The 27,413-nt window shown below is 42.5% G+C and overlaps 1 protein-coding gene across 1 annotated transcript in view; it reads left to right on the forward strand.

The window, feature by feature from the left end:
- MLXIP (MLX interacting protein) overlaps positions 1-26,934 on the forward strand; it is a 41,016-nt gene extending 14,082 nt beyond the window's left edge. Inside the window, exons 2-17 of the mRNA XM_065851266.1 lie at positions 6,309-6,415; positions 6,765-6,850; positions 8,148-8,237; positions 8,505-8,546; positions 9,794-9,965; positions 10,881-10,970; positions 11,821-11,912; positions 12,065-12,731; positions 15,990-16,111; positions 16,836-17,022; positions 17,811-17,935; positions 19,263-19,361; positions 20,329-20,456; positions 21,469-21,592; positions 22,820-22,949; positions 23,598-26,934. Of these exons, the coding sequence (XP_065707338.1) occupies positions 6,309-6,415; positions 6,765-6,850; positions 8,148-8,237; positions 8,505-8,546; positions 9,794-9,965; positions 10,881-10,970; positions 11,821-11,912; positions 12,065-12,731; positions 15,990-16,111; positions 16,836-17,022; positions 17,811-17,935; positions 19,263-19,361; positions 20,329-20,456; positions 21,469-21,592; positions 22,820-22,949; positions 23,598-23,719 (2,383 nt within the window). The 3' untranslated portion in view covers positions 23,720-26,934. The remainder of the gene's footprint in view (positions 1-6,308; positions 6,416-6,764; positions 6,851-8,147; positions 8,238-8,504; positions 8,547-9,793; positions 9,966-10,880; positions 10,971-11,820; positions 11,913-12,064; positions 12,732-15,989; positions 16,112-16,835; positions 17,023-17,810; positions 17,936-19,262; positions 19,362-20,328; positions 20,457-21,468; positions 21,593-22,819; positions 22,950-23,597) is intronic.
- The last annotated feature ends 479 nt before the right edge of the window (positions 26,935-27,413 follow it).

The raw sequence follows: 27,413 nt of genomic DNA on the forward strand, positions 1-27,413 counted from the left end.
CTGAGTGGGCAACGAGAGACACCTGGGAAAAGCATGGGGAGGACTGTGTGCCACCAGCATTAGGATGCTTCCCCACCATGTCCCAGCTAATTAACAAAGGGTCGCTTGCACGGCCCTCCCTGCAGTGCTGCAGCCGAGTTTGCACAGCTCCTGTTTGAGCTGCTGGCCCTGAGCTGAAGGTTTGTTCCCCACTCGTTATTCTCTGCGTGCTCGGCGTTCTGGGAGGCTGTGCTCTGTGACAGGTGAGTCCCGCCGAGTTTCACTGCTGTGCTGTGGGAGGTGGCTGCTCCTGTAGCAGGGACAGGAACTGCCGATTTGCAGGTCTGTGCGATGCTCACCTCTAATTGAAAGGCTGGGTTTGCTGAAGGCATCATCAAAGCGTTTGTTTGCACTTGGATCCAACAAAGCTCTAAGTACAGACTTTTCCTGTGAGGTGTGCATGGCCTTTTAGAGGTGCTTTTATTTTTTTCTTTTTTTAAAACTCTCTGTTTCCCCACCTACCCCCATTCCAGTCTGGTTTATGTTAACTCTGGAAGGGGTTTTCTCTCTATATTATCTTTCTATGAGGTTTTTTTGATCTTTTAATAGCCTTAGGAGTAACTCAAGAGTGCCTTCAGCCTGCTTATGTCTTTTGTGCAGCTTCTAGTTCAGCTTTTATGTAAACTTTGAATGAACTGTGTGTGCTGTTGCAGTCTTGAGTCTTTAATAACTGGATTTTGTAATAAGTCTGGTGTTTTTCATGCTGCCGGGAGCTGGTTGCAGACAGCTGGTATGAAGGCTTTGTTGCACAAAGGGAGATGTGGGGGAGCGCCTCTTCTTTTTAAAACACTTAAGTCGCTTTCAGAATAAGATCCCTGAAGTCTTGCACTATATTTATAGGCTTGTAATGTCGCTCAGAGAGCGTTACACTATCCTCTGTGGCAGAAGTGCTGGTTTTGGGTTTCTCTGCCTGTTGAGCACGGTAAACAGCTCTGGGTTCCTGGCGGTGCGTGCTGCTCAGGGAGCTGTGCTGATCTGCCACGCTGATACCGCTTGTTTGGGTTTGTCAGAAACTCTGTGTGTGAAAAGTCTTTGAACCGTAATTTAGGTGCTTAAAACAAGGTCCCACATTGTCACACCTCGAGCAGTTTATTAATCTAGGCTAAGGACTTGACGTTCAAGAGGATCTTGACATGTTCATAGCTCTGTACAGGAGGGTCCTTGGCAACAGCCATCCTTTTAAATGAGATGGAAAGTGCACTGGACAGCCGTATCAGTTCCTGATCATCCGTATTGGAAAGCAGCTCTTTGTAGTGAATATTCTGAATCTGAGAAGTTTGAGCAAAAGCCAGTGACAGAAATCAAGTATTAGGAAAAAGTTCAAACATTAGGAAGCCTAATGTTTGCTTTTAAATGGAGCTCTGTCTGGGATTAGCATCCCAGGGCTGCAGCTGGGATTAATTTTGTAGGTGTGAATAGTAAGATGCTAAAGCGTGGCCTTGCAATTCCTGCACACACTCAGTGTAGAAGGGTTTTTGTTTCACTTGCCTGTCTCTTTGCTCCAGCACACAATGCATATAATCTGATTCTCTGAATGAACCTTTGTTTGGGGAAATACTGTTAGTTTTGGCTCTTGGAGAGCTGAGCTGACAGGCCCAACTCCCAGCAAAACAGATTGGAGATTAAAAAACAAACTAAAACCACGCCTTCAAAAAAAAATCTTGCGGAGAAGCCAGAAAGTTCCTTTCCTGTGTTGCTGAAAAAGCAAAGCTGTTGAGCTACTGGAATATCAAATCAGACTTTTTTTCTGTTGCTTAAATCAAGAGCCTCACTACCGTCACCTGCAATAAAAGGAAAAATCTTACTCTACCTCAAAAGGTTGTGTGATCATATACAGGAAGGAATTGGGACGGGAAAGTGGCACGAGGAAATGGGCTTTGGGGCAGGAGTTAACCAGGCAAAGCCTCGGGAACCTGTGAGCTGCACAGGAAAACGCAATACGCTTCTGTAGCTCATTCCTTGTAAGCTGAATTGACAAAATTCAGATTTGAAAACAATTATTTGCTTACAACAATAGTACACAATGCCAATACGGTCTGTATGGGAAGTGATTCCTGCAGGTCTGCTTTTCGAGGTATCGCTGCTGTGTTTGCTGAGAATATATATTTGGGCAGCAGGGTCAGGCCTCTGGAATCCGAGCCACAGTGCTCGGGGGTTTATGTTTAGATTCCATGTACGATAGATCCAGGCCAGGTGCTCTCCGAGTGCAAAATTAAAAAATAACTTCTCCAGCCCTAGAGAGCCAACTCTAGCGAGAGATTTTCCTTGTCCTTACATAGCAAAACAAGTGAAAGATGAGAGGGTGGAGATGAGGGTTTGACATGCAGAGCGTGGCGGTGTGTCAGAAAAATCTGTCCCACTTCTAGTGCTGTCACTCACACACTTTGGAGCCACGAGCACATAATTCAGCCTCGCTGTTTCCTTAGTTTTAACTGAGAGATTATGTTTCAGTTGGTTAAAGAAAAATGTAAAAATCAAACATGCTTATGGGAATCAGGTCATGCTCTCACAGTGGACATGTCTTTCTTGTACTTTGCTGCAAATCTTGATGTTTGAAGGTTTGTAATTGTTTTTAAAATGCAATTTCTTTCACTGGAATTTTAAAAATTGAGAGAGTTGTGTTACTCTGGCAGATCCGTGCTGCATTATCTGTCTGCCTGGTCTGACCTCGGTTACCAGAGGTGGTTCCTGAGCGAGGAAAAAATAGGTAAAAATTCTTGGGAGAGGACTCCAGGCTTTCTTGTCAAATCCAGGACTCACAGGTGGAAACGGCAGCACATGGAAGTGGCAGCCTCTATTATCTGCAGTTTGTCTTCTGAAAACATCGCGGGTCCTCCAGAGCACACCGGGGTCCCTGTGTCCAAGGGGAATTCCAGCTCTGGCTGTTCAGCTGAAGCTTTTTTAATTGCTTTGCTGTGATCAAATCACTTGAGGATGTTTGGTCTCAGGAGGTGGAGATCTCTATATGGGAGATGAAACAGAACTGCTGGAATATATCGCATATTATCCACCAGCTGATTTTCAACCACTTTGATTCAATCTGTGTTTAACAGTGATGAAGGTATGAAATATTTTCCTCCAGCGTTGCGTACATGAGCCAGCACATCCCGGGCAGCAGCGACCCTGCAGAATGCAACCACTTCGCTCTGCGATCCCCTCCTTGGGCACCATCTGTGCAGCACCAACATCCTCCAGGTCATGCCAGTGGCTGGTGTGGATCCAGCTGTCCCAGCTGGTACCGGGCAGTATTTGGCCCAGGCGTCCCTTGGGGCGCTCTCCTCCTCCTCCCCTCGGAACCCACGCTCCCGCAGAGCTGCCGCAGCTGCTGCAGAAGGAGCGAAGGCCATGTGCGCGCTGATGTTTTATGCTCGCAGGTACGTTGTGACCGTCTGGCTGGCTGGCAGGTTGCTCTGCTGTTTTTTGTAGGAGTCAGCATGGTTTTAGGAAACAGGGAGCAGCAACCAGTGGGTCTCTCCACTTGTTCTTTTTGTTGTTGTTTTGGAGCTTTGAAATCTGAGGATGGTTTTCTGTTAGGCAGCTGCTCTCAGTCACAGTGTTGTTCAAAGTAATTGACTTTCCATTGACTTTGGAATTTGGAATAGTGTCTAAATATTGTTGTCAGCTTCATGCTGGTTCCTCTCCACTGAAGCTGATGTTGTTTCACATATGACCTCAAGCTGGACTTGTGCTTTACTCCCATGGGAACTAAAAATAATTATTATTTTAAGAATAGGTTCTTAATCACTTCCTTCTTTTGATGCACTACTTTTGTTTAGCATTTTGTAAGAATGTAATAGAAAATGTTTTGAACTACTTGTGTTTTAATTCCAGTTTTAATTGGCTCTTTGAAGATGCAAGGAGTGTACAAGAATTAACACTTCCTTTTAGTTTTGTTTTTTTTTTTAATAGAAAAGCATTTGTTCTTGTTATTCTGAGTGAAGATTATTAGAGTTATGTTGCTCTGGCAAACTGTCCAGTCACACAGAGCTATGAAGAGATGAACATTAAGTTGACAGATTTCTTAGTCAAAGGCATGTGGGCATTTGTCAGTGTTGGTGATGCATCAGCATGTTCATCTTCTGTCTCCAAACTATTAATGTACACACGAGAAACGGAAAAAAAAGGGTGTGCTTTGATCTGGGTTTAGAAGGGATGATAAGACAAGATATGCAATGATCTTGAGGCAGAGCTGGCTGTGCAGTGAACACAGTTTGCAGAGATGGGGAAAATATTAAACAAATGGAGATCCACTGTCTGCCCTGGCCCTCTGGATAACACTGAGAGAAAACACTGAGAGAGCCTTGAAACTTAGATGTGGTGTTCTGGGAGACGTGTTTCAGAAAACGGCATATAGGTGCAGTAGTGAAAGGGGGGAAAAAGAGCCAGAAGGGCTTTCCTAGACTTCAGTGAGCATTAAAAGTGTGGTTGTACTGAATATCCTACAGCCCAGCTACGGAAAATAACACAAGTACATTAATAATTGTTTTTTCCTATTCCTTGCTAATAATTTACATGGTTTAGTATTACTTCCAGTCAATGAAGTTCCTTGCGCCAGCAAGTGTACTTGCCTTAGAGGGAGGCGATATTCTATTTTGTGGACCGAATTGTGTTTGTTCTTTGTTTCCTCTCAAGCGGCAGAGTCCCAGAGGCTGGAGCAGAGCCCTACAGCGAACACACCCTGCGGGGACGCTAAACTCACGAGCTTGTCACTTGTCTGCTGTCTTTTGCTGTCGATTGTCCTTTTAGTGCAGTTGGTACTTGGTCTTTACACCCGCTTCCCTGTGCTACAAAACCATAACACTTTATTTTTAAAGAGAATGAGCAGAGAGAGAGAAAAAAGTGGTGTTTTACTGTCAGGCAACAGCTCACCCGATGGTGATTGAACCTGCTGCTGCAACTGGCGTTATATGTGGTAGTAAAATTGGACGAGCAGAGGTGGCTTTTCTTTCTGTGTCACTCGTCTGAGGTCTGACATGTGCTCATCTGTCACTGTGACAGAATACCAGAGTGTAGCAGCACTTGTGTTTGCAAGGGAGAAGAGAAACAATGAGCCGAATACGTGAAGAAAGTGGTAGTTTAGTATCCTACTGTTGGCAGCTCTGACATTCTGGCTTCTTTTGTGTAGACCATGAGGACTTTTTATGTGTTTATAGTATTACAAGTTCTATTGTAAGTTTTCTTCAGAAGGAGCTGCTATCAGGAGGTTTCTGAGAGCGGGTAGGAAGTGGGGAATCAGCAGTTCTGCAGCGCCAGGCCGGCCCCTGCGTGGCCTTGGGTGAGCCAAGGGAAATGCCCAGCACTTCTGGAAGATGTACTTTCTATTCTCACAGTGATTTTAGAGATTAAAACAGGGACTTTAAAGGAAAAATAATTCTGCTCTTTGAGCTCATTTGTACTGATTGTGTGCTAGTGAATATACAGTGCCCTAGCACAGGCCTGTTCTAGTACATCTCTCCCTAGTGCCACTCAATTCATGTAAAAGTCGCTCCCGACTGACCAGATCCTGACTGATCCCACTCGGTGATCTTTTCTGAGAGGGCAAAGTGTTTGGAAGTGATGTTCTTTGTAATGTTTCCAGATGAACCTGTTGCCTTTGCATGTGATATATTGATGGCAGTTTGTATTGCTGGTCCACTTCTGCTGTAGCAAGGATGCACAAACAGCATAAGGAGACGTAAACTAGGAAGATATATGGCTAAAACCACAAAAAATGAGAGAGAACCTCTCGCACAATAGCTATACTTTAATTTGTGGCTTGAAATTTACTACATTATTAATATTTCCTACTTCCTCTGCACTATCAGTAGTATGGATTAATGATTCATAAAGGTGTTTTTTACGGGCTGGGTAGTTTGTGTTTTTACAGTATTCATGGGAGTCCCTGTTGCTTCTGTGTTTTTCCTCCCATCTCCCACCTCCCAGGGTTGTTCACACATAAACCGTTTCTCTTTCCAGCCTCCCCTTTCCTTTTTCTTCCAACAGACTATTTCTAGTCTGTTGATGATCCTGTGTACCCAGCTGCATTTACCAGCATTGTAGAATTGGTGGGTAATGGTTTTTCTTGGACATTTGGTTCTTCCTTTCCGGTGCTACCACCTTGGAACATTAAACAGAACTGTAGAAATGAAGTTGTGTCTACTTAATGTAGATCCTCTGGCTTGTACTTTTTTCTGTTGACAATTCGTTAGTTTTAGGGGGATGCTTTGTCTTGGAAGGAGTGTCAAGAGAAAAACTGAAATCAGAACGATTTGCTGTCTGTTTTGTTTCAGTGGAAAGCTGGTTTCACCAAAATGGAAAAATTTTAAAGGCTTGAAACTTCAGTGGAGAGACAAAATCCGTCTCAATAATGCCATCTGGAGGGCATGGTACATGCAGTGTAAGTATCATGCTGGGTTGTGTCACTTGCTATAAAATGTTTTCCAAGAGCTGTATATGTAAGAAACAAGAAGAACTGAAATTACTGTCTAATGAAAAGCTCAAAGATGTGCTGAAGGCCCAGATATCTCGGAGGCTGTCATGGCAGCGCCTTTGTATCGGTGCGTTCTTAGGGATGTGCACACAGAGGCTGCACTGAGCAGTCCAAGTGCAGCCCGAGATCCCCGTTGCCTTTTGGTTATCTGGATGGAACTCTGGCTAGGGTTTTTTCCACATCTTACCATTGAAGTGACAGAGGTCTCTGTAGAACCTGCCTGTGCTGAGCACTTTGATTTTCATTCCCATTTCAGACCTGGAGAAGCGCAAGAATCCAGTGTGCCATTTTGTGACTCCACTGGACGGCTCTGTTGATGTAGAGGAACATCGTCGGCCAGAGGTGTGTGAAACCTGAGAAACGCACTAATGAGCTCTGGAGTTTATCGCAAGATTTTCAATCTGCTGGATGTGAGAGCAGCATAGCAATTATTGCCTCTCTTGTCTTTATTTAGAAAGAACCATTAGTATAAAGGAGATGTCTGTTGAACCCATTTTTCTAAGTTTATCATATTGAGATGATCAGGGTGCAACCAGAAGGACATTTATTATCTCTGTAACTTATGCCTGTATTCTGGTTTACTGAAACATAAGTCATAGAAGTGCAGTTGGAATAGTTAAGAATTTGACAGCCACCACTCTCTGCTGGCTGGAGATTGCTGAAGTCAGTGGGAAATCAGTGACGACTGTTTCCAGGATTGAATCTAAATGATGCTGGGAGAGTCTTGTTTATTTAATTGATGAGAAGTGATTTCTAGACAACAAGCAATTTCTTTCTCTGTCAAGGTAACTTCACAAAAAGAGTGAATATAAGTTTGCATACTTTCATTTCTGTGCTTTTGTAAGCGTTAAATGAAAACTAACATCTGCCCTCTGGCTTCTTGCAGAAAACCAGTGAGGCCCTTGATGTGGCAATATGTGGCTCTCTCTATACTGCATAACTCTAGAATAATTTATAACTCAAAGGAGTTCCAGATGAGTTTGTGGAACTGTCTCAGGTTTTTGAAAGAACAATGTTGGTGTTTGTGTTGAAAGATGACCCTCGAACACAAGCAAGTTGTGTTAAGGCTCTCATTAGTCTGCTGTCCCCAACTTATACACTGCTATCTGTGATACATTAAAGACCCACATTGTTCCGATGCTTTTGTTGCTGTTAATATGTGGCCTGCAAGGTCATGCTTCTCCCTGAGCTGGACATGAGGTTTCTCTTGCTTTGTGTCATTATTAACAGCTTTCGTGTACGTGTGTGCATGTTCATGTGAAACTCTCTTTGCCTGTTTTCTGCAGAACAGGATGTTATATGCTTTATACGTTATATTTTAGTAAATTAATTTTTAAGTTGTTTGGGTTTTTTTTAATTTCTTATCTATCAATTATGATTGAGCTGATGTGGGAGATGCCGACAGTGCAGTCAGACATCATCTCTTGTTTATTGTGGGGAAGATGAAGTTAGTACTGTCAGATTTGCTATTTGTGACAGCTGAACTCTGGGACAGTGTGGGCTGCTGATACATGAGCTCAAACAGAATGAGCATGCTTTCTTTTGCATTTTTTATGCCTGAACATTTACTTGGAAATTTATTGAACATTCAGCCATTACATGATTCCCTGTAATTCATGGTATGTGTTTGTGTTCTCAGGCCATTGCAACAGAAGGGAAATACTGGAAACGAAGAATTGAAATAGTCATCAGGGAATACCACAAGTGGAGAACATACTTCAAGAAAAGGGTCTGTTGGTTTACACAAAGTCACTTACTTGAACCTGATCAGTATGTTGTTGCTTTCTGAGTTGTGCCGTCACTTTTGCTAGCGTGCAAGTACACTTAAAGCAGATAGTACAGGCATACTCATCTGTTTAGTTCTACCTAACTGAAAATCGTTGTGCAGGGACTAATTGTGCATGATTGGATCTTAGAAGTTTTGCAAAATCTGGTCTTCTGCTGGCATATACAGGACTTATTCTGACTTTAACATCTGTTTCTTCTACTTTTGCAGTTACAGAAACATAAAGATGAAGATCTTTCAAGTTTGGTCAGGGTAGGTAATACCACTGATAACTGGCAGTATTTGTGCTTGTACGAGCTGCAATAAGTAACAAAGCTGTAACGTGCAGTAGCTTGCGTTGATTAAAATCTAAAGACAAGCATCTTGCTTAAGCCTTAATTATGATTAAACACCTTAATGTTTCTGTGCCTTACAGAGCAGTGGAAGATTTGTAGTTTAAATTGGATGGAGGGAGAGGTTGAATGTAAATTGCTGTGGCAGAAGAAATGAGAGTCAGTGTTGGGTGCGCAGAAAGATTGATCTCTTTGAGAGCTGGCACATTAGTTCACTCATTAGTGAGTTGTAACTGCCACTAGTGCTGTGCTTGTGGACCTGGATCTGTGACCATGTGTGTGCTACGTGTTGCAGATCTTCCTGCTGCCCACAACGTGGACAAATAATGTGCCAGGATTAGAAAAAAAGGGCAAACTCTTTAAAACCCCCTAAAGCCATCAAACCTGCTTTGGCCATAGAAACTGATGATCAAAAGCATTGTTCTGATTGTTTTTTTTCCTTTTTGGTGCTAAGGATAAGTCCGGATCTGTTCCAGTTTCACACAACTCTGGGCTGTTTTGGCCATGAGCACCAATGCACAGTCATGGTGGTGTTGGTGTAGTTACAGCTGCGTGTTGGCTTGGCTGTAAGAACCTGACTGTGTGTGTTTTCAGTCTGCAGAAATGCAAGGCAGTTCAATTTAGCTCAGCCTGTAGTGAACCAAGTCACGTTGTGTTGCATTCTTCACGAGCTGAAAGTGCCCGCAAGAGTATCAACATACCTTGTGCAAAGTCTGATTGTAATGACACTTAACTACATTCAGATACACTTCAAGATAGTTGTTTGCTTTGGGTTTTTGATGTGCATGTTATTTTAAAATCTTTATTTAAACCAAGAAATCGTTACACTGTAGGTACAAAAAATATACGTATAATAAATGAAACTAGAAAGTGTTGAAATTATTTTGACATATGTCCTTCTAGTCAACATCTGGGTTTTTTTGGCAAAAAACCTTTCCCAGAGTATGGTAGTGCTGTACTGAAGTTTTCTGTTGTTGCCAAGACCAGTGAACTGAAGTTGTTGATGTATTAGAAGTACCACTGATCTCTTTCATTCCATTCACACGGCTCCTAAAGGAGAGTTTCTTTCTCTAAAACTGTGAAAAATGAAGACTGTTTTTATACATCTGCACCTGACTGCTTTAGTGTTATCTAGGCAGCCTGACTTTTCTTTCTTTCCTTTGGCAGGATGATGATGTGGTTCTCTTGCAAAAAAGAAGGTATGGCAGAGAAACCCCTGTCCCTATGGAGGAAGGCAGCCTCTTGGATGCAGATATGCTTATGTCCGAGTTCACTGACACGCTGTTCTCCACACTGTCTTCACATCAGCTGGTTTCCTGGCCAAATTCCAGGGACATAGGTATTTGTTGGCTGTGAGCTGGGTTGATTTTACAGTGGGAACCTCTAGGAGAAGTCTGTTTTTTTGCTTTGCTGCTTTTCTAATCTTGCCTAAGGAATTTATCCAGCTTTGCTGATACAGATAAAAAATAGGTCAGAGAATCAACCTATCTAATGCTTTATAAGTTATGGAGCCCCAGTTATTTGTCTAAATTTAATTTCTGTCTTAGCTTCTTACATGCTGCTCCTGGCACCGTCCTCTAATATTGCTCTGAATGAATCTGTAATGAGCAGTATTTACCTATATCAGTGGTGAAGGCATTATTATTTATCTCACAGCACATATGTGTAGTTTTAAGGGAATGCCCGTGTATTTTTCTTTGGTTATGTCCCTTAGAACAAGGGCAAGTCACAGCTCGTCTAAAAACAATCCCATGGGCTACACAGTTCTTTCGAATGCTCCCTAACAGGACAGATATCCACTATGCACCATCCTTGTTGCAACTGTAGTTTGCATGGAGTGTACCTGACGCAAAGTGAAGCGGATGATGGTTTATTTTAAAATACTGCACTATGAGCTGTGGTGGTTCAGGTTGTGCTTCCCAGCAAGTTTACGTATCGTTCAGCCGGGAGGTTTGGGAGCAGAAGGTGTCCAAGCTTGGCAATCCCCAGTTGTTAATTAGAACCATCAGGTTCCACCTCTTCCATTTTACTGGTTGAAAGTTTCATTCCCCAGTAGTTTTGCTTTCGGCTCTGTGCTGTAGCAGTGAGGAAAAGCAGATGCTCGCTTCATTTCAACAGCAGTTTTTCTGTAAACACCCTGGCCCAGCCTGGCTGTGAAGTGTGTGCTGGTGTTCTAGCCAAATGGTGGATTCCTACTGCTGTTACTGTGCAAGTGATGTGAAAGCTGATCTGATCTGTCTTTTGAATTTTCCAGGACACTTAGGAAATGCTGACATGATCCAACCAGGGCTTATTCCTCTCCAGCCAAATTTTGATTTTATGGATACTTTTGAGCCTTTTCAGGGTAAGAATCACATATATAGTCAATTTATTTAAAATTGCAGTGATTTATGAACTAGTTTTTAACAGAAGATTAAATGTTGCAGATATCTACTCTCTTCAGAAGGCAGGAGATTTGAGTGAAGGGTAAAAACACTTGATGTATGTTTTCATTGTTCATTATTTCAAACAGGTGCATATGTGGGGAGACTTTCTTATTACTGTGACCCCATTCCTTTACTTATCTGGGTTTGAGAGTCACTTTAGGGTTGTTTATTCCAATGTTTGAACCTGGTCGTTAATTTGCCTTTCAAAAGAATAGCATTTAGACCGTAAGTCATTGAGTATTTAAAGACAGAACATCAGATGTGGACAGGAGAACTCGCAGAATCACAAAGGGTGATTCTTAGTGATGAAGTGATTTAACACTTTGCCTTGGAACATTTTCTGGTACTCTCAAGCATTACATATGACATGAAACTACTACTGAGAACTTTGATGTTTATGGATCTTCATTCAAGTCAAAAGCCACATCTGTTTGCTGGGCCTGCGTGCAGTCTGCATCAGAAAAACCAGTGTTGTGGGACTGCACTGAGAATTAGCTCCTGGCTGTCTATGTGCAGGTAAACCTTAAACAGCAGACTGATTTTTGTATTGTCCTCAGCTAGCGTGAAAGTTGAAGAAGTCTGCCCAGAAGAGATCAGTTCCTCAGAAAACAATTCGTTGCTCAGTCAGCAGCAGTTGTATGAAGCAAAAATCTCCTGGTTTCATTATTTGCTAAATAATATTAATATTCCTGTGAATTTTAGAATCTAACAATGCTGCACCTTGAGTATGAAAAGCAGATAAATAATAGGTGTCTTTTCATATTTCAGATTTATTCACACCCAGTCGTTCCAGTAGTTATTTCCCTTCTGTGTCTGCTGTCAGCTCAGGTACAACAGACAGCAGCAGCCATTCTTCCCAGGTAAGAGAGATTCTCACTGTTTAAAACAGCCTGATCTCAGACGTGTGTGTGCTATGAATACTCTCAGATATGAGCCACCTTCCTTCTCAGAAGGGGTTCAGGTGAGTTTCAGGGGTCCTCTCTCAATCCGTACTGTTTTTCTTCTCTGCCAGTCTCCTGTGCTGCCGTCAGGTTCTTTGCCCAGCCCGCTTCCAGCAGGCACCCTCGGTGACGGACTGATTGCTTCCCCAGTACCTGCGCCCGTCATTCCCGATGTTGACACCAACCAGTGTTCCAGCATTAGGAGTGAGGGATCTTTCATCCAGCCACCAGACTTCACTCCTGACTCCTCATCTCTCAGCGGGCCACAGACTTTTATGCCGGTGTTTCAGGCACCCTTGCCACTGCTTCAACCTGCAACACAACAGCACCCGGCCCCATTGCCTGCAGTGCCTCTGAATTCCAACTTAAGCTCTTCACCAGCTGCATTTGCTGCACCAGAAGCCCCAAAGTCTGGCCTCTGTGAATCTACAGTTATCACCCACACAGCTTCTGCGACGCTGACCCACAATGCCCCTGCCACCACCTTCAGCCAGAGCCAAAACTACATCCTGGCAACGCAGCAGCCGGGTGCAGGAGTGCCTTGTAACCTGGCTTTCCAGACTGCTGTCCTGCAGGGCCAGCCCCGGCCCCAGCTGCAGTCCCAGCTGACATTTGCACTCCCCAAAGCTCTTCCTCTGGCCAGCACTGGGACAAGGCCCAAACACTCACAAAAAAGAGTGCCTGCTCCGAAGCCTGAAACAGTGTCCTTATTGGTAAAGAATGCCTTCATCACCCCAGGTGAGAAGCACTAGGGGGGTGATGCTTTGCTTTTTTTGAGTGGGACTAGTAGGAGGGAAACCTTCTTGCTTTTCTTGGTTTACATCATAAGTAAAAATATAACTACTCGAGGGTGTCCAAGGGACTTCTGAATCCACTGGTGTGTGACTGCACTGTTCAACAGGATGTTTTGACTGCTGCGAGGATTGGAAGCAGTTTGGTTGTGAATGTGAAAAGCCAACCTGCCAAAGCAGGGGGACATCTCCTCATAAAATTTGTGCTGGGCTGTGTAGATGCATCAGCCCGTGGGATGAGTAGAGCTCTGTGCTCCTACCCCACAGAAACCTTGGGTTGGATTTTCAATGCCGTTCTGATTAACTGTCCCTCAGAGCGTTCAGCCACAGCAGAGATGGTGAGGAGGTGGTGTGGGATGGAGACTGCCACCTGTGTCACTGTCATTGACTCATCTGGTTGCCCTGGAAAGTCACTACACCTCCCTGTGCATCATCATGCTCTGTAATAGCAGGGTACTGTGTACGTCCTTTGGTAGCACTTTGGCTATATTCTGAAGTTCATCTTGGTGTGCCTGAAATTCTTTGAGACTGAGTCTGGTGTTGGCCGGGGAGCAGCTGTTGAAGTGGACCACAGCGTTGGTGTGGATGGAAGCAGGGCAGTGTGCTTCTCATCCACCACCAGTGCTCCATGGAAGGACCAGGGAGATGAGAATCAGCCCTTCCAGTGGGGAAGGACTAAGAACAGGGAGGGCAGCTGGAGATATTTCTCTCCAGCAATCTACAGACTCTTGAGATGCTGCCAGGAGCATGTGATTTTCAGCTCAGACTGTGAAGGCCTAACCAATCTGCTGGGACCTCCACATCGGCTATGATTTGGAACCATTTAAGAATAGCAAGTTTGAGTAGAGAGAGTTTTGCTTGTGGTGGTTCTTGTGGGAAAGCTCAAGACTAGACAGGACAGGCAGTCCGCGTTTTTTTAGGATTGTCGCATGCTGTTTTTAGACTTGCGCTGGCTGGGGGCCAAGTGACTTAAGTCACCTGAAATGTGCAACAATAATCCAAGAAAAACCCTGCCTGGAGGAGGATTGTTAAACAGGCTTTACTGAGAAGCAGGTGTGTCTGCCAGGGCTTGGCATTGTGGTTACCCACCAAAAAAAAATAAATTGCTGTTCAGGAGTAGAACAGACCCAAGGATCTAATTCTGGTATGTCACTGGGAACAAGATGACCCATGATTAATAGCACAGGGTGTTAACGGCAGTGTTTTTGTCTACAGTACATTATAAAGCAAGAGTCCGTGTACCTTCAGCAGTTGAGATGTGCATTTCTCACCTAGTAAAGTGTTGTAGGCATCTCTCATTTTCAGAAATTTTTTGCTCCTAGCTTTCTTAGTGCCTCCGGGGTTGTTCCTCACCCCATATATCACTTTCCCAGTCCTTCAGTAAGTAGTTCTGAACCATCACAACAAATGGCTTTGCTTCTCATCTAGATTTAAAGTTGTTGCTGTTTTTAATTCCTGCAGTGGCGTGTGTTCAGGAATCACAGTGTTCCTAAACCGCTGGAACACCAAGCTCAGAGGTCAAATCCAATAGCATAAATAGAATAAATGTCAGTACTTGTAACTAAGGCATTTATGCCTGTCACTTGTGTTCAGGACAAACAAATCTCATGACTAAAACAAATTATATTATAACCTGTGTTAGAAAGGAACATGTAACATTTACTGCCCTGTGATATAAGGACTTAAAAATCTGCACAGATTCTCTCATCAGGTGCAAGATTTCACATGGGAAAGCACTGTTATCACCACTTCAGGATAAATTTTCTGATTTTGAGAGAAGTCTGCAGAAGATGCATGTGTAGGATACAAGCATGAAAAAATCTAAAGGAGTATCTAAATAGGTGCTGATTGTTACAGTTAACCAAATGTGGAAGTCAGAAATACCCACTGTGTGCAGCAGCATTAATGCACTGGTAAGAGCAGGTTCTTGAGCTCAGTAAAGAGGCCTTAAGTCTGGCTTAACATTAGTGAACAGTGGAAGGGTTGTGATTCCAGCTTTGGATGTGGGAATGCTCAGACAGAATGAAGTCCCGTTGTCAGACGACAGCGCTCTCTGCCTGACAGACCCACACAAGGGCTGACCCGAGGGCCTTTCTACTAAAGGCTATACAGAAACTTTAGTTGGTTCAAAACACAGTTGTTGTTGGTCACAGCAGGGCATTAGATATCCCGTTCTGCTGTCTGTGTCCGTCAGTATCCTGATGCTAAACCGCAGAGGGGTGGGTTGGCAGTGACTGAACTACTCCGACACTTTTCCTACATCACAACTTTATTAGTATAAAGGAGAACTGGAGCCAATGCAACCTAGAATGAAACTGAGTAAGTTTGGTGTAGTATTCTCAAAGAGCAGACAGAAACTGTGTCTCTGTGGGATTCTTCCCTCAGTAACAATATAGGATGGTTAGTCATGTTCTCGGCAAAGCCTGGGCAAGAACAGTGTCAGCGTTAATGCCGTGTCAATAACTGTACATCTGAGTTGGTTAAATTGAGACCTTAACAGATTGATTTTAGACTAGAATACTGTAGTGGTGAAAAAAAACAACTTGAGAGCAAGGATCGTGATTCCCGTTGTGAGGGCAAGGATCCTGTACAGACTGTTTTTGTAACTTTCTCTGCGGAGACGAATGCTGCTATTCACAATGATCTCTAGCTGTCTAACACTGCAGAACTCCTGGTTCTTTAGCCTATTTTCTGGAATTTAGGTACTGATTCCCAGTCGCATTTGGTTATCTTGTGCTTCTGTGTCCTGTAAAACAGCTGTAAAACCAGATAGTGAAGTGGTGAGGAAGAGAATTTAAAATACATATAAGGGAGCATGAAGAGAACAGGCATCCTTGAGTTGGTTTCTGTGATGACCCTTTCTTGGTCAGCAGAGCAAGCCTGAGATCCAAGTGTGGATGTGAGAGCAGAAGTGAAGATGATCCTCCTTCTCTCTGATTTACTAGGTACCTCTGTAAATTCACCTTGAAACAGTGACAACGATGCTAGAAACCTCAGAAATACCTGACGTGTTGGAGTCATTTGGACTGGATTCGTGGGGTTGAGATTATCAGAAAACTGGTGGCACTTTGTATTGCAATGAAATGGTACCAAATAGGTTCCCATTAATCCATTTCCTTGTTCAATGAGAAGTTATTTCATGTAAAATAATCTCCATCTTTTTTGTGTGTGTCATTAACAATTCTAATGTAATTGTGTTCTTCAGCTGCCTTTCAGGGACAGTCCAGAGCTGTGATTGTAACTCCAGCACCTTTAAAAAGAGAGGGGATTTTGACGCCAGCCACGTCTCAGTCTAATGTTGCAATTGCACCAGCTGGAATTGTCAGAGTAAGAAGAAGAAAAAAATATATTTGTTTTTTTAGGCCTGTAATTTGCAAGTAGTTAGAGCCGTAATGTACTCAGGAGGGTAACTAGTCCACTGAATCTCACCTGTTACCCAGCACATGCATTTGTGCATTCGGCATTATGTTTGCTTGTTTTTAATTTAGCTACTTTGTGGGCCTGGAGGCACTATCTAATCCTCACAGACTCTGTCTCACACAACAGTAAGATTGCAAAGAGGTGTGTGTGTGCAGTACCATGAATGAGGAAGGTCTGTGCTTTTTATGAATCGTGCAGAAGCCACAAGGAACCCAGGATGCTCACCCTTCCCTGGGCCTGTTGGAAAGCACGCCTGGAATATGTGAGCGGGTTTCCCAATGTGTTGTGTGCAGGAAGATGGAAATAGATTTTAACATATTATGCTGTTGATGTGTTTTAATACTGCTTTAAGTTATGAAAGGATACTGGTCTCCTGCCAGAAGACTAACTTCTGTGCCTGCCAATTCCTTATGTATTAGCCTTTATTTCATGTCATCAGATTGTTAATCATGTGTTAATTTGCTACTTTTAGTGAAAGGCGAGGTAACAAATCTCTCTCTCTCTTTTCCTCTCTCTCTCTTCCCCTCTCTTTCTTCCCCCTTTTCCCCTCTCTCCCTCCGCCCCATCTCCCCCTTCCTGCTCTTTTTCTTTCTCTCTGTTTTTCTCTGTGCTTTTTCTGTGCTGTTCCCAGGCTCCCAGGGTGACGGAGTTCCGTAGTAACATTCTGGTTGGTCCAGCACAGCGAGCACCAAGTAGTCAACAAACCCAGTCCACAGTCTCACATCTCTTCTCTCCTAGTGTAGTCCAGGATGCGTTGGTGAAAGGGGAGAAAATGTCTTCCCACAGTAGCAGTTCACAAGTTCCCTCACCTACACCTAGTAAGTTAGAAAGCTCCAAACCTTCTGTCCGCTGCACATTTCTGTTTCCATTGGTCAGGCAGGGGGTAAATGGGCCTTGAGGATCCCTGGATAATTTTTGAAGGAAAAGCTTTTTAGACCCTTCTACCCAGCAGCTTCAGTTGCATCCAGTTGTTTGCAAATTTTGTCTTAAACTACTGTGCAGTGTTCCCACAAACTGCGATTTTGTGCTCCTTTTTGAAAGGATGTACCATTCATAGTCACCAAGAAACTAAACTCATTTAAGAGGCATCTGCCTAGAAAGTGCTGAATAGGTTTGTTGTTCAATATCATAAGTATAATTTTTATTCGAGAATCTGAGACACAATCATTGTAAACAGTAGGTAAGTGCAATGACTCCTTTTGCATGCATGTTGATAGAGCAATATCTGGGCTGGTTTTAGAGACGTGTACTGGGTTTGCTGGTAAGCGGCTTGTGTTACCATCCTTTCCCAGGCCAATGGAGCCTCAAATGGGGGGGTACAGCAGAACGATGGAATTGCAGCCTATGAGTTCAACATGCCTTTACTGAAATGGCTGTGTGTGTGAAAAGAGTATTGCATATCACTGTTTGGGATGTATGGGCCTTGCACCATGAGATACTAAACTTTCTCAGCAATCTCAACATTTTCTACCATGTGGTGGTTGCTGCATCAATAATTTGGTTGCCAACTGCATTTCAGTTCAATTCTGAATAGAAACTTCTCAGCAGTTACGTTTGCTACGGAAAGTTGTTTGTTAATGTGACTTTTCTTTCTTCCTTTATGAAGGCCGAGACTGTAAGAATTCAGGCCAAGCTTCCCCCTGCACCTCTGAGCAGAGCCCCAGTCCACAGTCTCCCCAGAACAGCTGCTCAGGAAAACCTGCCACTGACCCCACTATGACTGCTTTTAAGGTGTGTGTCCTTTGAGGTGCTTTTTCTTTGGCTTTGTAGCTACTTTTCTGCCCTGGCGTCTGAGCATGGACTAGAGACTAAGTTGTGCTTCAGGAACGGTGGAGTATTTGTGCTTTAGGCTTAGCTTGCACGGCATCTGAAATCTGGCTGTGCCTCATACACAAGCTGGCCTCGTCAGAACACTTCCTGTGATGGTTTGAGAAGCTTCTCCTCAAAAAACAACCAGTGTGGGAAAATCAGCTTTAACCTTCTCATTCATTCAGTGGTGAAAGGGAGTGTCAGTGAACCATCCTGCAAGTGCCAGCCTCTTTTGGGCTTCTCTATCTTTGAGTTAATGTCAGCTTGGTTGCGCCCAGTTCTAGCAGAACTGCCGCTTGCTGAGCATGCTGCAAGTTACCTGCGAAAGTCTGCAGTTCTTTGCTTGCCGTAAGTGCTCACAGTCAGCAGTTGCAGCCTGTTCTTGCTGCTAGAGAGTGAGTTAACGAAGGAACAAATTACTAGGACTGGTCGACGGTGGGAAAGTGGCCACTAGATGGAGGAGTGTTCTTAAGAGTAAGGGCACTACAATGAGATGGGCTATAATATATAGTAGTTCTGTATTGCTGGGTAACGTTTTTTCAGTTTGGCAAAGCACAGAGAGTACTGGAAATCTCAGTTTTGCCCTTGAACCTGCATTTTCTGTGGTTTTGGTAAGTTACTTCACTGCATTACATTTTTTTCCACCGTTATAAACTGGGGTGGTGGTGAGCTGCTGCCAGAAGGGCTAACTCTGCTGAGAATGCGTTCTCAAAGGGCAAACTCCCTATTTTCTTCCAAGGATCTTGGTGGAAACAGCTTCTAAGTTTTTAATGCTACAAATGAAGATGTTAATTCCTGACAAAGCCTTTATCTTCAGGATAGCCCAGAGTTGTGGATTCTTTTTTCTTTCTTATTTTTGTCAGACTGCCTGTATGTACGTTACATTATGTATGTATTAGGAAGAAATGATTTGGACTCTTAAAGGCATCAACAGGATCCTAACTAATTACACGCCTCAAAAATTGGAATTTGAATTCAGAAAAGGCAATTGTGTAACAGTCTTGAATAGCATTTTTTTACTGTAGGAAGAAAACTTTAAAGGTTTGGAATTGAATTTAATGCACTGGACACTCGTTTTTAATAACTTAAATCATTGTTTGCAAGTTTATAGTTGTGTGGCTTTGACTGGGAAGACTGTGAATGCTGCAATTCAAGAGAAATCATACTGTGAATTTGAATAACTGATGTAGTCATAGCAGTAGAATGGTGAAGGAGAGCAGCATAGACTAAGCTAATTTTATTTATGCAGAACCGACAAATGAAGCATATTTCAGAACAAAAACGAAGGTTTAATATCAAGATTGGTTTCGATGCTCTGGTCAACTTGGTTTCACCCAACTCCACGTTGGTAAGTAACTTGGCAGCACTAACATTTTAACATGGGATATAGGGAAGGGTCATTCTAAAAAGGCTTGTTATTAAATTTAGTCTCTTTGCTGTTGAATGAGAAAGCCACTCAGTCAGGGGAGATGCTCGAACTGAGGGACTTGGAAAGGATGATAAATCCACAGCTTATAGTTGGAACAGCATGTGAAAGCGCTTCCTCTCTTAGACATTGTTCTCTGAGGCAGCTTCAAATGCTGAACGAGTTTTGTCTGATGAGTTACTGCAGCTTTAAAGCCAACAGGGAAAGAAAAAACCTGATCTTTGCAATCCTTGCTCTTGGGACACCAGTAATGAGGATTTTTGTCTTATTTGCAGCATAAGATGACTTTGCATTTACTGTTACGTCACCTTTCTTCTGACATAGTGGATTTAGTAGAATGTCTGATAATTTTTGTTTCTCAAGTACAGATTTTTAATTCTTTCCTCAAAACTGAAGAGTATTTTTAAAAAGATCTGTGACGCTGTTTCTTTCTCCTTTGGTGATAACTAGACCATGGTACCTTCTGTTTAATGACTTCAGGTTTCCCGAACTAAATAATCTATATTGTAAACTTTGAACACTATTAATCTGTCAGCAGATGTCACACATCCTTCAGTAAGAATTGTAAATATTTTTAAGAGGGTAGGTAATTAAATAAACCGTGTAAAATTGTTAAAATATTTCAGCGAAGTAGCAAAAATGTAACTTGTTGAAGAAAGCAAGTACTGCAACCACGTTTCTCTGTACTAGTGTGCAAATGAGCCGAAGAAATTTAGAGTTCAGTATTATCTTAGGTATTTTGATCTGCTTATCTATGCGCTTTTGCACACAGTGAAGGGAACTTAAGGTGCTGAAGTGCTTTTCTGGGTGTTACAGCAGGTTAGGGGCAAATTCTTCATCTGTCTAGCTTTGTTCCATGAAGTGAGCCCTGTGTTTGTGTTTGGTCTAGATCAGCCATGCGCTCACACTCCAGAAAACCGTAGAATATATCGCTAAACTGCAGCAGGAAAGAGCCCAGATGCAAGAGGAAACCAGGCGCCTTCGGGAAGAAATCGAGGAGCTGAATGCCACCATCATGTGAGATTGGGGGAGATTTCTCTAATGGAGCAGAGCAGCTTGAATGTTGCTTTGGCTGACGATGGGATGTTTGCCTCAAATGTCTTACCAAACCACAGATGGGTGTTGAACACAAGTAGGGTGGCTACCAACTTCCAAACAAAAAGCAACATTGCTGTGGGATGGGCACGGGTACCAAACGATGTTGGTTTTCAGCAAGCTCTGAGCACAAATGCACAACAACAGCAGCAACAGAAAAGATGCATTAGGTCAGAATAATTCTGAGATGAAGGCAGTGACGGTGTTTTTTTCAGGCTAGACTCACCGAGTGATCACTCTTCATGATGGCTTTGCAGCAGTTTTCTTTCCAAATGCAGTCAGTTCTTATTGGAAAATATGATTGAGTACGGAAGACACAGGACTTGGAATCAAGAAGCTTGTACCACTGGCTGCACATAACCCTGATGGGTCACTTCACCTTCCCGCTGCCTTGGTTTCCTCTGTGGGTTTACGATAGATATGTGTTATCACAGTGCACATTGAGAAGCCCAGTGGGTTTTCTTCCATCCACAGAAGTGTCAGGCTTAGGCATTATGTTGGACTTACCAGCAAATCTAAATCTTTTTATATTTCTTTAAAAGTATGATGACATCTATTGGGTTTTATTTTAAACTGATCTGTTTTGTAAGCATCCTTGTAACATTGCTCAGGAGTAACTCTGTAAATTTGTCCTTGACTCCTAATGTGGATGCAAAAACCTTCTTTGTTGTATACTATATTTTCAATTTTGTTGCTCGTAATAAGTGTGTAGCAGCTTGAGAAATCGCTTTGCTGCATGAATAGAGACAAAATTGATTGGAAACAGTACGTATTCCTGGCTGTAACAATTACATTCTGGGATGGGTCACGCACTGGGAAGCTACTTTGGTCAAGGGTACTGGGGATACACACTTTTCCCTCGCTATAATTTATTCTGGAAGAGAAATGTGTCCTTTCTGGTGGGGATTTTGACCTCAGAACCTCTTCTTTTCAGTTCGTGTCAACAGCAGCTCCCTGCTACCGGGGTTCTCATCACACGACAAAGATTTGACCACCTGAGGAGTATGTTTGATGAGTATGTGAGAACCAGGACGCTGCAGAACTGGAAGTTTTGGATTGTATCTTTTTGTACTAACCTGCTGAACTTGAGGTTTGATACTAATATATTTAGAGCCGAGAACTCTGGATCCTGATGCTGTGAGTTTTAAGCTGCATTGTTCAGATAACTTACGTCCTCAGTTGTCATTCACATCTCCATGTAGGTATGAATCCTTGCCCTACAGGCTGTTGCAAGGCAGAACCTCTTCACGTTAAAGTATGAGATCAGACTGTTTGGATCAGACATCACTAGCTTGAATCAGTTCAGGAATATTGGTAATTAACAATGACCAGTAGTGTTAACCTTCTCTTTTCCCATTAAACTTCATGCATTCATATAGCTATTTATTTTTAGTTTATATTTTGTATGTTTGTGTTCTGTGCTGGTTATTTCACCCTAACTACCTGGATAATATAAGTACAAATGTGCATGGTTGTGTGTGCAGGAATTACAGTGTTCTTAATACCTTGATCTGTGAAAATACTTTCTTTGGTCTTTCCAAGAATAGAATACTCTTAAATATTAGAATATCGACAGAATAATACCCAGGTTGTTCTTCCAGCCACTCTGTAAAAGTCTGTAAGCACATGCAAATCCACACAAGTGTTCCAGGTGGTTGTTAGACTGATCTTGGTTGTCAGCCACAGTGGGAAAGCGGGGGGTGTGTGACCCTGCTGAGATTAATTTGGGCCGCAGTCTCACACGCTGCTGGATGTAGTCAGAAAATCCCATCTGGATTCATCTGAGCCTTCAGATGAATTTCATCATCCAACCAGCTTCTGAAGGAAATGTACCTGTAAGCCAGAATCTACTTGATGAATTATTGTGACAGTGTCATAATAAGCTGTTTTCAGTTCAAATACGGTGAGCGTTCCAGGAAAGCAGGCTAAGGCTTCTGTACCCTTTTGCTATGAAACCATCAGTGTTGGATGGAAAAGGTGGCAATGAAGAAATTTAACAAATTACATGTATGTAGAAGTTTCAGATACTCAAGCACTTGCAACAGTGCCACAGTGTGCGGTTGGTTTGTAGGAGATCAGGTGAGTTTTACAGGAATTTTACAAAAAATGAGGAATATAGCTAGGAAGTGAGGTTCACATTTTTCCTTTGTCTTTGCTATCCCTTTTGTAGTTGAAGTCCATTTAGGAGTCCATTAGTTTCTCTGCAGACTGAACTGTAGTAGCCTTTCCCACAGGATGTTTTCACTCCTCCTTTGTTATCTCCCTTAACATTTGATGATTTGCAGTTCAGCATTATTATTAAGCCATTGTTTGAGTCATTCAATGGGATGGTTTCCACATCAAGCTTTAAGGATCTGAATCAAACTGCGATGGCCTGGTTGGATCAGCATTGTTCTCTTCCTGTTCTGAGGCCAAGTAAGTGAAATTCTATCCAGCAGTTTTTCCAGATTGTAGTAGTGACACCATATATAATACTGTTTCTTGAAAGTCAGAGGATGACAAAGAAAGCACATGGTGCTGAATATGACTCCCAGTTCCTTTTTATTATCTCAGTGGAAAAATGAGAACCTCTTTTGACTGTGAAGACACTTGGTTGCATGCTTAAAACTGAATAGAAAAAGTAATTGCTGAATATAGATACCAGAATTTAAACAGCCTCAAGCTGCATTTACCTTTCAAATAGTCCACTCTAGCTGGGGTAAGTTTGCCAGTGTGATTTACCTCATTATGAAGGAAGACTTCCGAGATTTGTGTTCAGCTTTCAAATGACTTTCTGTTTGGGCATGATTGCTTGATTCTTTCCCCCTTGCAATTCAGCAAGTATTTACATTTATAGTTAAAATTTCCAAGGGGGATTCTCCTTTGTAGAAGAAATAAGTGTCATATTAAAAGTCCTGGATCTCCATTCCTTGTTCCTTGGGTACAGTTCTTGCACATCTCTGTTTCTCACTGCGTGTGGAGGTGTGCAGGTTTTGCAGAAGTATTTCTATAATTCTCTCATGTAACAGCCTGCATGGATCTGTTCAGTCATACTAGGCTTTTCTTGTTCTGACCCTTTCACAGTGGTGCTGAACACCCTCCTGGATCTCAGTAAAACCACCTCGATTCTGTCAGACCCGTCGCTCCTGCCCAAGCAAGCTGCGGAGGCCGTTAACAAGATGAACACAACAGACGGTGACACCTAACAACCAAAGACGATGAGTTGCTTCTACAAGGGGTGGAGAATCAGCCAGCCCAGCCGCCTGGCGAGTCTCCCGTCAGTTGGTGCACTTTATAAAGGATTCTCTCCATCACCCGAGACATTGTTGAGGGCAACTGGCTCTGCCTTCAGAATGTGTGCAACTATGATGCAACGTTGTCAAGACGTTTTGATTCCTCTTCAGTGCTGTGCTGTACTCCATTAAGTGAGAAAACACCAAGCTCAGGTAAATTCAGCAGGTTTGAGTCCTGCAGGCAGCAATATATCTCCATCAATGCAGCGTACATCTATATGCAACAAACGTATTTCTACGAAACAGCTTCAAGTATGAAGTTCTCTGAAGTGTAAATCTTGTACACCAAGGAATGTTCTCTTAAAGGGGAAATATACTTTTGATTTTGTGAAACAAAATATGCTTTTTATTTTGTTTTCTGGTATTGAGTTCCATTTGTTTTACTTGAATAGTGAAAATTGTTAAACAGGATCATATTAAAAACCAAAGGAGAAGAAAAATCTGTCAATAATGTCAACTCATGGCAAAAATACTAGAATTAAAATCTCAGGCTCTGTTTTGTGTATTTTTATTTGAATGAGTGTATCATTGCATATGAGCAGTTTCAAGACACGCTTTATTTTTGAGCAAATAAAGTAGCTGATTTTTATTATTTTCCCCATATAGCCATTGCAAGTGAGCAGCAGGCTCTGCAGTACGTGCAAGAAAGTAGTTTTAGGTTGTGCAGTTGGGATAGCTGCATGAATTTCATATGCATTTAATCTGGGAACTGTTTTCTTGCACTCTGCAGAGTTCAGCTGCCTTCATAAAACATGTGCATATAAAAACATCCACAAGTAAATGTAGTAGCGCTTCAGAGACAAGAGTTGGGGTTGTAATGTTAAGAAACGGGGTTTTTTGTTATTTCAGAAACTGTATCAAAGCACATGGACTTGTAGTCAATTCTTTGCTGCTTCATCTTTTTTGCTTGTTCTTTTTTGCCTTCTGCCTGAAAAACCTGAAAGACTTAGCTAAATTTGGTCTGTACGTGAAGGTTATGTTCAACATGAATTATAAAACATGTAAGAATGTTTATGTTTAAAATCCACAATACTGCAGAACATTTTCCTGTGACTGTCTGAGCAAGTACTATGCTCTGCTGCAGGTTCACTTAAGTCTCATTACAGCGGTGACAGCACTGGGATATTCATTCCGGCTGATTGTTCGTAGTCTGGAATGATCCTGTGACCCTTGTAATTCCACTCATTACTTGATTCTGATTCTTAAGAGCTATGCAAACTGTGAGTAACAGTTCCCTGGTACCTCCCCAGAGAAGTTTTCTTCCAGTTTGAAAAGCAGGCTGTCTGGAGGGGATTAGCTCGCTATCACAGCGCTAAAAGGAGGAGCCGCTGAAACATTTGGGCATCGCACATGCTGAAGTGGGGTCGGTAGGTCCTCCATCGTTTTCCTCTGCGTTGTCCCCAGTCTTCTCCAGTTGCTGGGCCAAAAGGAAGCGAAACTTGGGGAGTGGGACTAAGCACGAGGAGTATTTTTCTTTCTTCTTTGTGCTGGGATTTTGCAGCTCATGGTTTTCATTGCAGAGTTCACTCACGTGTGAGCAGGACTGTAGGGAGAAGAAACAGTGAAAGGTGAATCCCAGAGCCCTCCCCCGAGCAGAGGTACTGGGGACTGCAGGGTGGAACGGAGCCCAAGGGGAAGCCAGAATGGCATCAGCCAAGTACCAACAAGCCTTTCTGTAGCTGTGCAGGCAAATGAGATGGTTTTTGTTGTGTTTTTGTTTTTTACAGTAGATCTGACATCTCGTTTGAAGTTCGTGGCACATGTGAAAACCTGTGTCCCTGGGACAGAACCAACAAAAACCCAGAGCTCAGCTACGGAATTGTTTGTTGAAATAATAGTGTACACAGGTTGTCTTTGTCATAGTAATTAAATGGTTGAGTAGATTTTCTGTGGGGATCTGTATCTATGTCTTTCGTACATAATGTTGTAATCAATCACAAAATGTTGTTTGGGATGCATCTGGATAAAAAGTGTTGAATAAGCATAAATTCTTTTTTAAATCAGTGCTTTAAATCATCCCATTTTTATCATTGATTGTGAACTTGATGCCAGTGAAGTCATTTAACACTGTGATTAGCTGGGGGGTGTCCCTCAACTTTTTCTTTGCTGGGCTATCTCATTGAGATGCATAGATATCTACATGCATATTTGCATGTTAAAAACACGTATCCGGTGTTCTAGAAAGAAATCAGTAGGCAAATTGTCCAAGACAAGACCCACTTGTATTTTTGCTGTGCTTTTCAGATGGGCAGATTCTGTAATGCCTCCCTTGCAGTGTGGTCTCCTGCTTGTCAGGCAGCGATCGTGCTTGATTTTTACCATTGCTCGTATCAACAACATTTGAGTTTTGTCTCAACAAGCCAAGTGCACTACAAGCAGATTTCAAAGCCCAGGGAAGTCTGACGGTTTCTAAGCTTAAATTGGAGCATCTCAGATCTCACTGAATGGATTGGAAGCTGAAAAGGACCTTAAAGGAATAGGAAGAGGTGGTGTGACTGAACTGCTAAAGATTTTGTCCATTAACGGTTTTTATCTGGATGTGGATGGAAAAACCGACATCCTGGTTGCACCATGAGCTGGTGGCAATTGGAGGAAAAGTGCTTATTTCAATAACTTGTGGTGGAGAAGCAAGCTCATGGCACTGTTAAAAGACTGCAAATCTTAGATAGTAAAGAGAAAAAAATTAAGTAAAAGATCACTTACTTAGGCAAGAGTGTGGGAGGGAGGGAAAGAAAAGTGAAAAGATCCTTTCCACGTACTGCAATTACCAGAAATGATGTGGCGGCTCTTTGAAGCAGTGATTCAGTGCATTTTTGTCACCCTGTTGTTGCAAATCAGAATCTTTTTCTTTTATCAGTTAACCTTGTGAGGGGTGTGATTTCACTTCATTTGGAAACACAGCAGGAAAAAGCTGGTTTGTGTCTCACATCTGCACGGTAGAACTACTGAGGATTGGTGCACAAAGAGATTGACCACGTATGTATTAATTCCTGCATAGTTTTCCACTTTGGTTTCTATTTGAACTCCTTACTCTGTCTTTCTTACCCATTGAGGAGTCTAAATACTGTATTTATTTAAAAAAAAAAAAAAGTTCAATGCTTTCTCTGCTAATTTAAGTGATCTAATTTCCTCTGTCACCAAAGTATACTTAAGCAAGCGAAACACACAGTGCCTATAGTCTACACAGAATACAGATGATGCATGTCTGTCTTCAGTGAACTGGTGCTAAATTTTTAATGAATCCCCATATAATTGAATACAAGTGATATTTAGTCAAATCAGACATATTTCACTCAATAAAGGAATGGCTAGATAAAATATTTATGGCCTGTGATCCGCACAAAGTCGAGCTGTGATTGTCTAGTGGTGCCTCCTGACCTTGAATTCTGTTAATCAGTGTGTTGTAGATGGTGCCCACCTCAAAACACAAGTTGTGGAGAACTTTTGCGTTATCTGGTGTAGCAATTGGTCTTGTATGATGCTCCCTGTTAGCAGAGGAATAAGTGGTAAAAGTCCAGGAGCAAACTAGAAGTGAAGGAATTAACAAGCAGTAGGGGCAGACAAGCACACGCTTCACCAGTCTGATCTCTGCACGAAACCAAAGGAT

This window comes from Patagioenas fasciata, chromosome 17 (assembly GCF_037038585.1).
Source record: "Patagioenas fasciata isolate bPatFas1 chromosome 17, bPatFas1.hap1, whole genome shotgun sequence".
NCBI lineage: Eukaryota > Metazoa > Chordata > Aves > Columbiformes > Columbidae > Patagioenas > Patagioenas fasciata.